Here is a 17,219-nt window from a genome sequence, read left to right as displayed (position 1 = left end):
GAAAGGGTTATTTAAAGGGACCTTTGCTGCTGTGAGTAAGATATCATTAACAATATTTGGTCATCTTAAAATCTGGTATTTAAGTTACATCGACCCATATTTTTTTCTTTCTAACATTTGTTGTACTTCTTTACTTATTTACGCTGTGCCCGACTCAGCCAGGTGTTGTGTTTGTAGACGTGTGTTGCCTATAGGAAAGTTGAGGAGTGCCCTGTCGCTGCTAACCCATGTCAGCACTCATAACATGGTTGGAGGGAGTTTCTTCCATCACTTCTTTAGTTTTTCATTGTCATTTAAAATCATAATACTGATAAATTAGCAAATAAATAATATCAGCTGTTGATACATCAGCACCTTGATTCTTTTTCAGGCTTTCTGTTGTACATTTGCTGCTCTGTTTGTTATGATTTATATATGTATAAATACATATATAAATCATAACAATGGAAACATATTTGGTACAATAAATTGTTCACATGCAAAATTGCCATCAGATTTACAACACATGCACACTGGAAAATGATCTTCTTACTGCCATGCATCCTGAATCAGTGTTTGTGCTTGCTGCTTTCAATCTGCATGCTATCTGAATACAGTCAGATCCTTATTTCTCTATATAAGGAAACACGTTTACCTTGAGGTGAAGTGGAGAGAGCAGTGACGATGTTGTTAGAGATAAGATTGCTAATGCAACAGTGAAGGAGAAAGTAAATAGTTTCCGAGGAGGAAGACAGAAAAAGGCCAACTTTTGAAAGTGTAAAAAAATTAAAATAAAAAGGAAAGATCAAGATGAGAATTCATAGGATGATGGAGCTTTGCTTCCCTTCAGACACTTACTGTGCCTTAAGTATAAAAAGGTTTAGAATCAGGTCTGTGTGAAATGTTTGTGTGCGCACTGTTAGTAAGTTCGGACCTAAATTAGAGCCATTGTCCTGTTGTGTGACCCAATTTGGGCCAAGCTTTAGGTGTCAGCCTCCAATTCGAATCTAGAATACTTTGACGGAGTTCATGGTGGACTCAGTGACTGAAAGATTCAAAGGTTATATAGTTGCAGAACAAGCACAAATCACCACCCCTCCACCACCGTGCTTGACAGCTGGTGTGAGGTGATTGTGTCGATATGCTGTGTTTGGTTTTCACCAAACGTGGCCAAACCACTCCATTTTTGTCTTGTCTATCTAAAGGATATTGTTCCAGAAGTCTTTTGATTTGTTCAGATGCAACTTTGCAAACGCAAGCTGTGTTGGCATGTTCTTTTTAAAGGGAGCACAACGTCTCATGGCAACTTTTCCAAACAAGCAATACTTTGTGTTTTTCTGTTGGTACTAGAGCAGGGCGATATGGCCAAAAATATTTATCACGATATATATTTGAAAATTTGCGATAACGATATAACTGACGATATAATTGATGCCAGACAAAATACAACTCCACAACATTACTAGCGCAAAAAGACAACCTTCCTTTTATTTTCACTTAAACAAGAAACTGGTTTTTATGTACATTAAAGCTTTATAAAAATGTAACAGTGCAAATGCAAATTCCTTGCTGAAAGTTTAACCAAAAGGCATTTCCAGTAGAAATGTGCTGACATATCCTGAGCATAACCATGTATAATAATATCCACTGAAGTTAAAAAGAGGTGCTTTGCAACATTAAACTGTAGTGTGCAGTACGTATTTTTCGGACCATAAGGTGCACGGGATTATAAGGCACATTAAGCGAAACAAAGCAGTCAGATAAATCAAACTTTATTAAACTCATTCTTCTTGCTTCCTCCACTTCTGTACCATTGATTCATTAATGTTGAATTCTCTGGCAGCTGCTCTATTCCCATGTTGTTGCAGTATATTAATGACTAACCTTCTATTGTGGATGGATTATCTCAGTTGTTCTCCTGACTGAAGTTTGGTCCGTTTACAGCATCCTGCCATGCGATTGCATTTGTCTCTAACTATCAGGCACGTTAACTTTTATAAGTGGAAAAGTGTTAGTGTTCGTCCTCCAGCTTCACTGTTTATGTTATGCTAACATAGCTGTGTCGCTAGCGATCACGTAGCACATCATTATATACCAGCTAGCCCAACTTCAGTAACCCTACAAACGTCACTGCTGTTTAGTTTCCTGTCTTCATTTATGTTGGAAGTGATAGCAGAGCTGTACGTTTGAATTTTTTCAGAAATCTCTCAGTCAGAACATGCTATATCATGCTTGGGTAACTAGCAAAACTAGCGAGCTAACTTCCGCTAGCTTCCTGCTAACTTCTAACTCCGTTAAATGTAATAAATTTTGTTTTCATGGATGCCTGGAAGTTAAACTTCATAGTTACACCTGGTAAAGCAGCAATGCTGATCGTTTTATTAAAGATGAAAGAATTTAGACAGTTTTTAACTCTTAGTGATGCTGCAGTGTTCGTTTGACCTGAAGCATCACTAAGAGTTTAGGACCCAGATTACTCCCAGATTTAAGGGCATCTTAGTCCGACAAATACGACAATAACGACGGCCGCTTGCCTGTTCTGCAAAAAAATGTGCTTTGTCGTGTATCTGACGGACAAACACCAAACCAGTTCCACATCACTGAAGTTGCACCATTTTTACAAACCAATTCTGGTTCATTTGTTTCACTCAACAATCGGCCATGTGCGTATGAACACAAAGGCACTGCGCATGCGCGTTTTACTCATATTCTATCGCGATATTTCATTTTCCTGTCGTTGCCTAACATTATACCGGTATTACCGTGAACGGTATAATATGGCCCAGCCCTAGTTGGTACTATCATGCACTTTGACATTTACCATGCTAACTGAGATCTGCAGACTCTAAGTTGTAGCTCCTTGAGTTTATTGCAGTTTCTCTGAGCGTTGCATGGTCTGACCTTGTGGTGAATTTTTGGATGTAATATGTTAACAGAACCCTGAATGCTCCACAACAGAAAACTGCCAAACCTCCTGTTTTTATAGACGGATGCTCACACTTGTAAGTGATCAGTTAATCAAGTGCATTTGATTTGCAGCACTGGGCAGGTACTTATCCTTTTCTAATGAAGCATTACGGGTGTACTTGGGGTTTCCTACATGACTGTAGCTACACCGTATTAAGGTGACAGTGGTGTCAATTTTAAGCAAAAAATCAAATTCAGGTATTTCTCAAAAAATAACTGCACTGTGTTATACTTACGTTTGTTTCCAAATGGTTGGGTATTTTATACGAAAATTAAGAAGAGAACAAAACCTAAAAGTTTTTGGGATATGTTTTTACCTCCTATCAGAAATAGCATGAGTGAGGTCTGTTTGTTTAGTGTATTCATTTACACTTCTTACTTCTTTGTTATTACAGATTTCTCTTATGTTTAATGTTGACGTACTCCTACAAGAAGTGTCGAAGCCTTGAGTTTCTTCTCACCTGCTTACCTTTACAGAGACATTTGTTGCTTTTTTTAACCCATCTCTTGTCAAAACGTTCTTCCACTTTAAAAAAAACCCCTAAAAGTTCTCAAAATTATTCCTGATGAACTCCACATGAACCCCTGTCCCTTGGTGAACCCCCTGTGAACTGTCAATTGCTTGCATCAGCCAACAGGGTCTTTTTGAGCCTCGGGGTAACAAGTTTTACTGCTTAGATTTCTACACGCGTGATGTCAGGCACAAAACCATCAACTGTCAAAACAAGAGCAAGTGCTCATAGTAAGACACGCTGTCTCTGATTGAAGATAAGCAGTATATCGTTTTTTTTTTAATTGACGTTAACATAAGTGTAGAAATAAGTGTAGACATGTGTTTTATAGTGAAATTTCATCTATTTCTGCTTCATGTGAGAAGAAATTTATTTTATTTATTTATGACTGCTATACACGAATGCCAAAGTACTTTACACTGCTTGCGTTATGATAAGCTAACTTCAATTAGCAGCTCAGCATAGCTCCTAAGATAGGACTTAATAATAACTGAATAACTGAAGAAGAAGGCATTAAAAAGAATAAAACATAAACATTATCAATACAGGAAGAGCGTGGAAAGTGATTTTTCTCGATTTGATAACAAGATTTACTTTTTTGTTTCTGAGTGTTTCAGGTTTTTAAATGACCATACATGCGGCGACATGCATGATTTGCACTCTTAACTCTTAAACCTCTGTCTCGGTTGTGTGACGGACTGATGACAGTGATGCTTGAAAGTGTCTGATTGCTATTTTTTGCTTTCTGTTTTATCAGTTAGCACAGCCCCCCAGCTCAAACCGGTGAGTACAACAGATGTGAGTATGAAATGGGACACACACACACACACACACACACACACACACACACACACACACACACACACACACACACACACACACACACACACACAGACACGCACAGCACAATATTAAAAAGCAACGCACTAATTGTCTCATTTAGAGTTATTTACCTGTAGCTAGTAGTCTGTTGTTCCATATAAGGCAGGATAAGCTATATTGCCAAAAGTATTTACTGGGCTGCCTTCACAGACATATGAACTTGAGTGACATCCCATTCTTAATCTATAGGCTTTAATATAATGTCGGGCCAACCTTTGCAGGTATAGCAGCTTCAACTCTTCTGGGCAGGTTTTCCACAAAGTCTTGGAGTGTGTTTATGGGAATTTTTGACCATTCTTCCAGACGCACATCAGGTCAGGTCAGACACCGATGTTGGACGATAAGGCCTGGATCATCTTTTCTGCTCTAATTCATTCCAAAGGTGTTCTGTTGGGTTGTGCTCAGCATTTTGTGTTGGCCAGTCAAGTTCTTCCACACCATCCGTGTATTCATGCGGCCATGTGGTAACAGGAAGGGGCCATCCCTAAACTGTTCCCACAAAGCTGGGAGCATGAAATTGTTTAAAATGTCTAGGTATGCTGAAGCATTAAGAGTTCCTTTCAGTGGAATTCAGGGACCGAGCCCAACTCCTGAAAAACACCCCCACACCATAATCCCCCCTCCACCAAACAATGCAGTCAGACAAGTACCGTTCCCCTGGCAACCACCAAACCCAGATTGCTGATCGCTAGATGGAGAAATGTGTTTCGTCACTGGAGAGAACCCATCTCCACTGTTCTAGAGTCCAGTGGCAGCGTGCTTTACACCACTGCATTCGGCACTTTGAATTGCATGGAAACCCCACAAAGCTCTCAGTGCTCTGTTCTCGAGCTAATCTGAAGGCCACATGAAGTTTGGAGGTCAATAGTTATTGACTCTGAGTTGCTGTTGTTCCCAATCATTTCCACTTTGCTATAATAACACTAACAGCCAACTGTGGAATATTTAGAAGTGAGGAAATTTCACGACTGGACTTGTTGCACAGGTGGTGTCCTATCATTCCCCGAGGTCCTGAGAGCGACCCAGCCTTTCACAAATGTTTGTAGAAGCAGTCTGCATGCCTAGCTGTTTGATTATATGGTGGCCATGGAAGTGATTGAAACACCTGAATTCAATAATTTGGAAAGGTGAGTGAATGCTTTTGGCAACATAGTGTATGTGTGACACACTCACCAGTCACACAGTCCTGCCCCTGATAAATGATTTAGATATTATAATTTAAGGCTAAACTAACATTGGAACAAATAAAAATAGAAATATAAGTATATATAACTAAACAGCAAAAATGTAACTGAAAGATGCAAAACTATTGTCTAAGCTGAGTGGAACTTTAAAGAGTTGAAGCTCAGAGGATATTAAAATTTGAAATGGAAAGCACAAAACTGCAGCTCTGATGCTCAGTTCAGTGAACATCTATAACATATAAATGAAAACACAACACTCAAAAGTATCAAAACCTTTTCTTATTTCTTTGTTTTCCCTTTTCACTGACTTTCTCTCCCTCTTTTGTGTTTTTCTTTTCTTTTTTCACCCTTCAGGTTGGAAAGATCTCCAAGAACAAGAAGAAGAAGCTGAAAAAGAAACAGAAGCGGCAAGCCGAGCTTCTGGAAAGGCGAATGCTGGAGATTGAAGCCCTGGAGAGGGAGGCAGAGAGGAGGGAAGAGAAGGCCAAAGAAGGAGGGGAGAAGGCGACGGTCGACCGCAACCTGCCTTCACCGCTGCAGCCGCCGCAACCGCCTCCGGGCCACAGCACGTCCCTGGGAGACAGCGACGATGACGACGACGATGAGGAGGACGGAGAGGACGAGGAGGAGGAGGAGGGAGGAGAGAGGCCCATCAGGCTGACTAATCATACATGTGAGTCATGACTGCAGGGTGACTGTAAAGATAAGCAATTTTACTACATTCAGACATTTGTGAATCAATCAGTAGTGCTTCAGCGTGTCAGATATGACTCAGGTGTTTTGATCATTCATAATTGTAATTGTTTGGAATAGAAAAATGCATAAAGGCACTTTTCTCATTATAATTATCAAAAGTACATAAATACACCTGTTATTATCATGTTATATGCATTCTTATATCCCGCTCCTCCTTCAAAAAGGTTACCACGACTACGGTCCACCAGAAAAAAAACTCAAATACCAGTTGGCGACATCTTCGGCTCATTTACATTCCCTGTCACATCTGCTTAATGTTTGTTTGGTGGTTTCCTGTGATCCTGTAGGCTATTTATAGGCTGTGTAAATTAGTTTGCTACTTGCAGCGAATCTGCTGCATTGCCTCCTCACAGCCTGTTTTTCGGCGCTCTGAATCATCGCCAGCATTTCAGATTTCAGATGAACTTAATTTGCCACTTTGTCTCAATTTAAGTGAGACAAATTGGCAAATGAGTCTGATTATCAGGCGGGCTTGAATGTTGCAAAAAATAAAACACTGTTAATCGGAAGCCTGAAGACAAGCTGGAGAAAGTCGAACATATATTGTTCTCCGCGTCCGATAACTGTTCCTAATCTGTTAGTTAGCTCTTATTTGGACTCCATTTAAGCTAAAGGAAATGTTTCCTGCAGCCCGGGGATGTAATGCAACGTTCTGGTTGCATTTATTGTTTCCAATCAAATACACTGAGGGAAAAGTGAGCAATTAATTAAAAAAATGTATTCAGGTTGTGAATAGCTAGAAGGTGAGTTATCCCAGAGCAGATCTTGGCTTTGACAGATCTGCGTCACGTGTGAGTATTTGTATGGTTTTGGTTTTAGTCTGTCTGTGAATGAATAGGTTGTGGATTGGCTCCAATCACTCAACCCACGCTAGTCCTGCTGTGTATGGAAGCCTCGGCTGATTCACGAGAGGGAAAAAAAAAGAAAGAAAGAAAAACGTCTTTCTCCGTCTCCCTCCTCCACCCTCTGTCTCTGCACCTTCTGCCTCTTTCATTCTTGTATTCTCGCTTTGCTACCTTCACTCCGATCTTTCTTCTCTTTTCATGCTCCTTTTCTCTCTGCCTACATCTTGTCTGATTCCACTTACTGTACATCTTCCTCCCGCCCACCAACTGTCTATAATGTTTTCCTTTTTTCTCCATGTTAGGTGCAGCACCTCCCCAGGAGCAGAGCGAGGCAACCCACATCACAGATGATGACCCTGATGAGGAGGCGGAGGAAGAAGAAGAGGAGCTTACGCCTGTCGCTGAAAAAGATGCCCCTATTCCCCCCGCCTCAGAGGAAGGCAGCGGAGATCCAACACAAGCAGAGGTTGAGCCAGAAGAGGCAGAGGAGGAAGAGGGATTAAAAGGGAGAGAGAATGAGAATGAGGAGGAGGAAACAGAAGAAAAGGTAGCAGAAGAAGAAGAGGAGGAGGAGGAAGAGGAGGAAGAAGAAGAAGACGAAGAAGAAGAAGAGGAGGAGGAGGATAAAGAGACAGAGGAGCCAAAGAGTGAGAGCAAAACAGAGCAGGAGGTGGTGGTGGTGGTGGAAGAAGAGGTTTCAAAGAAGCAAGAGGGGGAGGAGGAGGACGAAGAAGAAGAAGAGGAGGAAGAGGAGGAGGAAGATGAGGATGATGACACGACTACTGACCTCCTCACAGATAACACCTCCCCCATCAAACCCCACATCAATAAAACCAATTCGGTCAAAACCAACGGCCATGTTTTGTTAGGCTCTGAGGGACTGAAACCAAACCCAGGCACGCCTCCGCCTCCTTCCCCCACCCCAGAGCCTCTTCTCTGCCCCCTGGTGGAGTCTGAGCTCAGCTACACAGACAGGGACAACTCTCTGAGCTCTGGTTATGAGATGTATAACGGCGAGCTTGGAGAGCCAGGACTCACCAATGGCTCCAGTGAGCGGCATCTAGGTACAATTCCCATTTTTCCCGACTTGCCTCTGGATCCCGAGCCAGGAAACACCATTTGTGTTGGTACGGCAGACATTGAAGCAGGACCTTCACCCAACAGCCCCACTGCAGACCGCAGTCGCACCGTGTCCTCCTCGAGCACGGGAGACACACCGAAAGGTAAGATAGGATTACAGCAATTTCAAAACTCAGACTTTAATACTGAGCATGTAAACGACGATGGCTGAAAAATAGTACTGATTTTAATGATAGTGGGTGTAGCAACCATCCGGTGCAGGTATAACATGAAAATTAATATGCCAGATGTGATCAAATTAAAAATGTCAGTAACTGTTTTGTGATGGAGTGATGGGCTAAAGCACTGTGACCACCGCCCACTAATGCACTGTCCACTCCAATCTCTCTCACCCATTGACTCATGCACACCTCTGTCATGTGAAGCACTGAGACATTAGCTCGCATCACCCGCAAAAAAGAGACCAATGACGCTTGGAAATTGCCACAAAGCTTTACTCTTAGACTGCTCCAAATGCTTCGATAGGTGTGCGACCTGACAAAGACACTCACTAAACATTATTAAAGTGGCTCTTGAGATAATTATGACCAGATGAGTTGGACTTTGTTGCTGATTAATGGTTTATCTCTATTTAAACCACTGATGGTCAGGGGTACTCCACAAGAACTGGAGTCAACATCTGGGAACAACAACAAAGTTGCTCTCAACTAAGCTGGATTGGTTTAGTTCATCAGACTCCCCAATAGCTCCAGCACAGAGAGACACCAGCCAAGCAATCTCCTTACAACACAACCATCATATCAAACAACTGCCTAAGAGTTAATTTTAAAGTTTTAGCCGTTGTTGTGTAAGCACTGTGACAATTCACCACATCGGTGTACGTATTAACACAGCACTTCAACATGAGACAATTACTAAAGCACATCGACAGTAGCACTAATTCATTTTATTCATTTCTGCCTCAGTTTGAAACCCATAAAAAAGCCTTTTAATGTTTTTTTTTAATCTGATTTTACTGGTTATTCATGCTATTTGCTTTAGCAGTAAATTCATTTCCCCCATAGCCTGGTGCAAAACTGTTTATTTGAGTTAGTGTTCTTGCTTTGGGTAATAAAAAAGTCCTGACTGGTAAAATAACATTGTTTGTCTGAGCTGAAAGAATACATTTTTATTTCTTTTTTAATACAATATACCATTTACAATTTCTCCTGCTACCACCATTTTTCTTGTTATACAGTCTTGTTATTCACCTCAACAGTGGTTAAAACATTTCAAGCCATCAATACATATGTTTTAGTTCTTGTGCCTCAGAGTTTCTACCATTATTTATTGTTAGGGAACATACAACAGGTAGTATAGTTCATAGAGTTGAAGAAAGGAACCTATATCCCTCTGCTATTGCAGAGGCCTGGGTTCAGCTATGCTCTGGGCATTTCCTACAGCTCTCTCCTCCAGCTTTCCTGTCTACTCTCAACTGTCCCATCACAATAAAAGCTCAAAAGGCCCCCAGAAACACTCAAACATTATTCAAGATCTCACTGAAGTGATTGTCTGAAGTCCTTGTTGTGATTCAGTATCACCAGTTGGCTCTAAACTTTTACTTTAATTACAGGATTTATCTCCAACTTCAAACAAGTCCAAGTCTGAGTAAACTTTGTGCAGTGCAGTGGTTCTAACTACACAACAAATTTAAACTCATTATTATGAACCGTTATCATAAGCTCTTATTGTAGTTGCTTTTGAAGTGTTACTGTTGTCCCATCTTGTTTTTTCATAAACTTTTTATTTTATCTTAGCATATTTGAAATATCACAGCATGATTTTTATATGTAAAATAAACATAATATAACATTCAAACTAAAAATATTATTAATAATAAAAAGTGGAATTTCAATCATTTATTGATCCATTAAAAATATTCCTTCTAAAAGTATATTTTAATATTTAACTTTGAAGCCTAGCAGTGTGTAAAAATAATATCCTGAAATATTAAAAAAAATAAACTGAGCCAATACTACGTGTCAGTTATTTTCATCTGCATTAATCTGATTGCCTTCATATAGTATTGACACGATTTTGTTTTGCTGGACTTCCTCTCAACATTAATTATAAATTTTAATTAAAAATTGAGACCGGCATCTTATGTACTTTTATAGATCGCCCTAACATGAATAACCACTGCTGTGTTTCGAGTTTAACTTCTATTATGTTATTACTATGTAGTATAATATCGTTTCTCATTATTACATTTTAGTGTCCAAATACATTTAGGGTTTTATTTTTTGACCTAACATCCATCTACAGCCTTCTTTTTAGTATCAGTAAATGAATTAAGGTGCCAAATTTCTCATCACATTACTTCTTTACATGGCTTTGTGATACTGTCAGTGGATGCTCATGTAACTTGATGACTGGCGTGATTTCCAGAGAAAAACCTGAAATGATCCTTGTTTTAAATGCACGCCTATTCGAACATTACCATGTATAAACGCTGTCTCTTACTGTATGTTTAATCCTGCGCTGTCCCGTTATGTCCCCTGACAGTCAGAGCCAGAGCTGCAGATCTTCTGATCAACCCTCTAGATCCGCGCAACGCAGACTCTATTCGAGTCAAAATTGCTGATCTTGGAAATGCATGCTGGGTGGTAAGAAAGCAGCTGGAGTTTGATATTATTTCATTTTGACTATTTTTAAATAGTGAAAGGTGAAGCCTTTTATGTTCTGTTGAAGACAAACAGAATAATGAGTTGTACAGAGGCTGTAACCAGAGGTGACCACAGGTGCATTATGCTGTAGTTTTTAAAGACATAATAGCTCACTTTCATACTCAGAGAGGCCTGAGAGTTTCTGGAGGTGTGTTCTGTGTACCCTGTATAAATGATTGTTATTCACTGTAAGAATTCATATTTGAAACCTGTGTAGGCGGGCAAGTCGCCACAGGTTGCACAGGTCCAGATATTTTAATGAGGTTTAGAGAGGAAAACAAGAAGCAGCATAACATCAAACTCCGAGTTTCCTTCAGCGGTCCAATTACAGCTCTGCTTTCAGCAGGCTTTTTTTTTTTTGTGTGCAGCAGCCATTATTAGAGACCGGCTGTTGAAACGAATGTACTGGCAGGAGGCGCGTTCCAGCAGCTAACGCCGCTAGAACCCATCGTTCAGATGCGCTAATCTGATCCCAAATCCTGCGCACAACAATTACACACAGTCTCACAAAACAACAGATGAAAGTGTAAATAAAAGCATCCCACACATGTCTAGATCGAGACTGTAACACACACTGAGCCAGCTGCACTCGGCAAGGCAGGACTGCACGGAGAATTTAACAGGGTTTGGTTTCCAAAGATGAAAGACAAGTGGACCCTGATCAGACGAAAACATATCAAGATGTAAGACGGGGACTATGTTTTATTGATAGATCCTAATAAAAATTTTTAGTAACAAATATCCTTCCTCTCCTCTTATTTCGCGGACAGCATAAGCACTTTACAGAGGACATTCAGACAAGGCAGTACCGCTCCATCGAAGTCCTAATAGGAGCGGGTTACAGCACTCCTGCTGACATCTGGAGCACCGCCTGCATGGTGAGGAGAACACACATGAATAACATTATTACATACATATATGCAGCTGTACTAGTTTGCAATCATTCGTTGAGAGGCGTACTCAGTATGTCCTCCTGTAGGCATTTGAGCTGGCCACTGGAGATTACCTGTTTGAGCCTCACTCTGGAGAAGACTACTCCCGCGATGAGGGTGAGTATTTAAATCTTTATGGCACAAACTGTTTTATTTCCAAATATAGGAGCAGCAGCTTCCACTGGAGAATTAATGCTGAATATTTTTAATCTTAAAACTTTAAACTGAATGTTGGAGATGTTTGGTGCAAAGTGTTTAAACTGTTTGATATTACTGCGTAAATAATTAGCTTCACAGTTTTTCTCCACTATTTGATCAACTTTATATAGAAATGTAAAACAGATTTTAAAATAGAACTGAAATCATAAAAGGACGAATAGAATAAATAATTGAAAAAGACTTGAAAAATATACTTTTGTTTATCCCTATGCAATAATGTTGGGGCTTTTGTGTCTTATCGGATAATGGAGAAAAGCTGTAATTTTAAAAAGGTAGTTTGTATTGTTAGCGCTTAAAAAAATTGCCAAAATCAGTTTAGTTTAAAGTTTAGTCAACCCCTCTCCCCACATCCTTCTATCCACTTTAAATTCTGTCCCTTGAATCTGCTGCTGTGCCTCCACACATCCACACCAAGCCCACACTTCAAACCTTAGCCCAACATTAGCCAAGTGTCCTGTGAGATTACGTGTATCTGTTTTCTGGTCTTTCTCCATCCTTTGCATGTGGACTCCAGTTATTAATCATACTAATTCTTCTAAATGTTATGTCTCGCGAAAACATGTCACATTACCAAACTGTGCAGCTTCACCCCCACATTTCTCTTTATCACTTCCCCTCATCTGGTCTTTGATCTGTCTCAGCTCATTGTGCTGTGTTTTCAGGGGGGGGGGGTCTTTTTCCCCTCAGAGCATGTGACACACAGTTGGCTCCCTGCTTCCTGTTCTGCACAGGCAATAAGCCAGTGTCAGTTTTATTCTGGCATGCTTATTTACAGAGGGTCACCTTTGATCTCCCGCTACTGAGGCCAGATTGAAAATCCAGTTCGTTCAGATCTGAATCTAAATACATGTCACTTTATTCATTTCATTTCCTCACCTGTGGAGGCACAGCTCACTAACACACGCTGTTTCCTTTACTGTCTGACTCTTTTTTTTCCCTCCCTCTCTTTATCCCTTCCTTATGCCCCCCCCCCCCCCCCCCCCAATCTTTTTATACCTCACACTTCCTTTTTTTTTCAATGTTTTGTACCTGTAATTGTCCCTTTTTTGTATTTACAATGTTCTTACACTGTGTTTCATCCTTCTTTCGATTAATTCTACCGTCTTTGGCTTTACTCTTTTTATATTTCTATTTCTTTGTCAACATTTCCTGCCCCCTTCCTCTTCTTTTTCTTTTTCTCTCTCTCTTCTCCCTCCTCCGACCTGCCTCTCTCCTCCATAGACCACATAGCCCACATCATAGAGCTGCTGGGCTGTATTCCGAGGCACTTTGCGCTCTCCGGAAAATATTCCCGGGAGTTCTTCAACAGAAGAGGTAGCGCTGGCCAGAGAGCTGGTGGGACTGGGACACACGGATGTCTGAGAGGGACAGAAATTATGCACTGGCAGACCATTGTAAAATCAGATTTGAAAGTATGATTAAAACATCGAGAACAAGCTTCTCACTGCATTACCAATCGGTCTCTAAGCGCGTCTGCGGTGTACCCCAAGGCATCAGTGTGTGTCGGTACCATTCAGCCAGTGTATGTGCGTGTTGATGTGTGTGCATGCCGTAATGCTGAACCGTGCTTGTTCCCTCTGTGACGTATGTGGTGGTGGGCAGACCACATCGCTCTGATCATGGAGCTCCTTGGGAAGGTCCCACGCAAAGTGGTCGCTGCTGGGAAGTACAGCCGAGAGTTTTTCACCAAGAAAGGTAAACGACTCCGTGGTTGATGACTGGTTAAGGGTAGTGTGAGCCAAAGGGACAGCGGTAGTGTGTCAGGAGCTGGGCTGTTATAGTTAGCTAAACCAATAGATGTGAAAAAGTAACAACTAAAAGAAAACTAAAATGATTATCTTTTTTTTAAATAACTAAACTAAAACAGAGTTAAACAGGAAATGACCTTACCTTTAGTCTCTGTCAGTGTGGTCAAATTTGTCAACCCAGCAAACATCAGGAGGCATTGATTTGTCTGTTTATTAAGACTGACACATCTGTATGGCATTAAATGTTGTGCTGCCTGTTCTGAACTTCATAAATGCCGACTCAGCAAATACTCCAAATAAATAAAACTATTCATTTAAAACTGAAATGAGCAAACCCGAACCCTCGAAACAAGCAAAAGTAAAATGAATTGACAATAAAACATCAAAATGAAGTGATTTTCAAAGCAGATAAAATAAACAAATGTGTGCAATAAATCTATTTTAAACACTGCCGGATTCTATTAAGTTTCCATAACTTAATAACAAAATAAAAAGGATTTTAAAAGCACTTCTAGAAAACTCCACATGTGCATTTAATAGGAAAAATATCTGTTTTTTAATGATTCTTAAATGATTTTTAAGAATCATTTCTGATCTCTGCTAGTCAGTAAAATTCATACAGAAGGTGATCACTGTCAAGGAGATCGGGTGTTGAATATTTACATTAACTAAATATCTGTAAATTATAAGTTATTATTAACCAGACTGATAAATGTAAGCTTGCTATAATTACCTCTGATTTAAAATCTATGTCACACTTTGATATTTAACATCTGCCTTTCATTCAGTTTTTTTCCCCATGGCACAGACAACACAGTGACATATTTTTATTATATATCCCGACCAACAAATAAGTTTTATATCCTTTGTAAATTCCAAAAGAAACAGTTAAATGTGTTTAATCAGTGCCTCCTATATATCAAAGTTAGGATTAATAGTTTACAGGTTTATGACCAGGTAAAGCCAGTTAAACTAGTAGCAATGACAGTGTATAAGGCTTCTCTCTAGTATGTCATGCACCTCTCTGACCCTACTCACCTGTGAGCATGGTAAGTTCATGGACCTGTGATTGATACAGCTGATAACCCTTGCAATCTCTCACTCATTCTCGTTTTCCTTTCTGCTCATATATTCTTCTTAATGTGTCATGAGACCTGAATATTTCTCCTTTGATCCTGTCTCTATCTGAGGTCTGAGCCTGCACTTGATGTCTCAGTGTTCTCTCTTTTATCTCCGGGTGCTCTGTTAATCGGGTCTGACTTCCTCGCACCGACTCTCTCGCGTCTGCCGAGACGCTTTCGACTGCATGTTGCAGTCAGACGGCCTTGGCAGCTTGTTTACTTCATGTGCACTGATATATTGATTGGAGGCAAAAACACCTGGAAAAACTATACTCTGCATAGGAAAGAATAACAGCTGTAAGGGTTTATCCTGCTAACAAAAACCACATTTCCTAATGAATGTTTGCACAAAGCTGGAGAATTCTTAACAGTTTCCATTCTCCCATCTTGCAGAGGAAAAAGAGGTTACCATGGCAGCCGTGGTTTGAACCGGACCTTCGGTCTCGATCGCTCCGATCATTAATCATTCGCTCACACTTGCTTGCTTCCCTGTCAGACTTGTGTTTTCCTCCTCTCCTGAATAATAGACACCATCCTTTTCTTTTCTCTTCTGTTTCTGTTACCTCACCAGGTCTTTAGCTATTTCTGTCCCTCTTGTACCCTCTGTTATTGTGTATTTTTCTGCCAAGACTCTGCAGGTTTTCACTCCATTGGTACAGCACCTCACTGATTAGCAAACCTTCAAACACACAGAGAGGCAAAGTAATTAGTGAAATCAGCTACTGTTTGGCTGAAGCCTGCATAATCACAGCCTAATGTGGCATCTGATTATATGACCGGTACACCAAAATACCCAGAAAAAAAAAAATATAGATTTGCCTCCAGTAGTATTTTTACATTTTAAAAAAGATTCAGCAGCAACCTCTTCAACTGTTAGATTAACGTTTGCTGTATTGATACCTGCAGCATGCACGTTAATGATGTTAAAGCCTTTTTACACATGAACTCTTAATAATGTTGGTGGGAACATTGTTCACAGCTGCTTTTCTCACATGTAGCAGGAGAAATTTGGCTTGACTGTAGTCACTTCACCGCGACACCTTCTCGCTCACTATGATTGCACCATACATTTACCCGCGTTTTTCTCATATGGCTTCAATCAGACTGCACACACACTCTTTGTACTAGGGAGCTCTCAGGTTAAAGACCATGCAATGTCTGATCTGACAGCATCAGCCGCTGGGTGATGTATGGAAAAGTTCAGGGTTCTGGTAAAAGTCCGAAAACTGATCAAGTCTTGTTCTGAGGTGATAAGCCTGTTTTTACAATAACACTAACACTAAATAAGGACTGGTTGTGTAATGACATGGCAGTGATTAAAGTGTTGTCAGTTTCCTGTTAATGATGCTTGAATCATGACAATGCACGAGAAGCTTCTTTTTAGTAATTGAAAAAATGGTGAGCAGGTTCCTGCACCATTTTAAATATCAAATTGAATGCTTTTCAAGGCATAAAGAAAATTATGTATAACTAGTCACTTCTAGTTGTGTACACAGCTATTCAGTAATCCCTACAGCAAGTGGATATTTGGAGATCACAATATATCGACAGGGACCAATATATTGGCTAATACTGGCTATTTGATCATATCTTGGTAACATTTATAATGTTCAATCCATGAATATTTAAAAAGTAGATGAAAAGAGATGAAAGAAACACCCTTCAGACATGTTATGAGTGCTAATATTGCATAATTTGTCCATAAGAGGCCACTCCTGGAACTTCCCTGTTAGCCTTACACATAAACAACCAGCTGATTGGAGCAGAGGTAGAGTGTAAACAAGTAATCCACAAAAAATGTTATTTTTAAATTGCATTGCAATAGTTTCTTAGTGAGCACTCACAAATAACTACACAGATAGCGTTAGGTTTAAAATAAAAACCACAAAGCATGCTTTTCACTTTAACTTAATAAAGTTATTTCCGACTGCCATGTTTCCTACCAATGTGTCAAGTTTAATCACACATGGTGTATAACAGTTTTATTTGTTTAAAGCAATTTCACAACAACAGTAATCTCTGATTATTCCTTATGAGCAAGACTTTGGAATGCTGTCAACTTTTTCTGCTGCATTTTCTTTAAATAATTCTGAACAGAAATTAAACTGTTTTTGTAACGAGATGTTGCTGCTGAATTATCAGGATTTCACTGATGTGGGCACCATTGTTTTTTTTCTAACTCCACTGTTCTGGAGAAAAGGCAGAAATCTCAGAGGCCAAAGCTAAAGCTGTACTATCTGCATGTCTGGGTGCTTCTAGAGTTAAAGGATACGGCTGGTGGTGTTTTGT

The 17,219-nt window shown here is 40.0% G+C and overlaps 1 protein-coding gene across 4 annotated transcripts in view; it reads left to right on the top strand.

The window, feature by feature from the left end:
• The window catches only part of srpk2 (SRSF protein kinase 2), a 71,513-nt gene that overhangs the window by 53,178 nt on the left and 1,116 nt on the right, over positions 1–17,219 (top strand). For 2 of the 4 annotated variants that reach the window (XM_026175326.1, XM_026175327.1), the window contains 8 exons: positions 4,216–4,256; positions 5,879–6,197; positions 7,428–8,348; positions 10,750–10,850; positions 11,681–11,788; positions 11,890–11,959; positions 13,283–13,375; positions 13,664–13,756. In XM_026175326.1, coding sequence (XP_026031111.1) covers positions 4,216–4,256; positions 5,879–6,197; positions 7,428–8,348; positions 10,750–10,850; positions 11,681–11,788; positions 11,890–11,959; positions 13,283–13,375; positions 13,664–13,756 — 1,746 coding nt within the window. The remainder of the gene's footprint in view (positions 1–4,215; positions 4,257–5,878; positions 6,198–7,427; positions 8,349–10,749; positions 10,851–11,680; positions 11,789–11,889; positions 11,960–13,282; positions 13,376–13,663; positions 13,757–17,219) is intronic. The other 2 variants (XM_026175329.1, XM_026175328.1) reach the window with 2 other exon arrangements.

Source organism: Astatotilapia calliptera, chromosome 7, assembly GCF_900246225.1.
Source record: "Astatotilapia calliptera chromosome 7, fAstCal1.2, whole genome shotgun sequence".
NCBI classification, from domain to species: Eukaryota; Metazoa; Chordata; class Actinopteri; order Cichliformes; family Cichlidae; genus Astatotilapia; species Astatotilapia calliptera.
The sequence above is the reverse complement of the archived record's forward strand: the minus strand, read 5'-3'. Positions and strand labels throughout refer to the sequence as shown.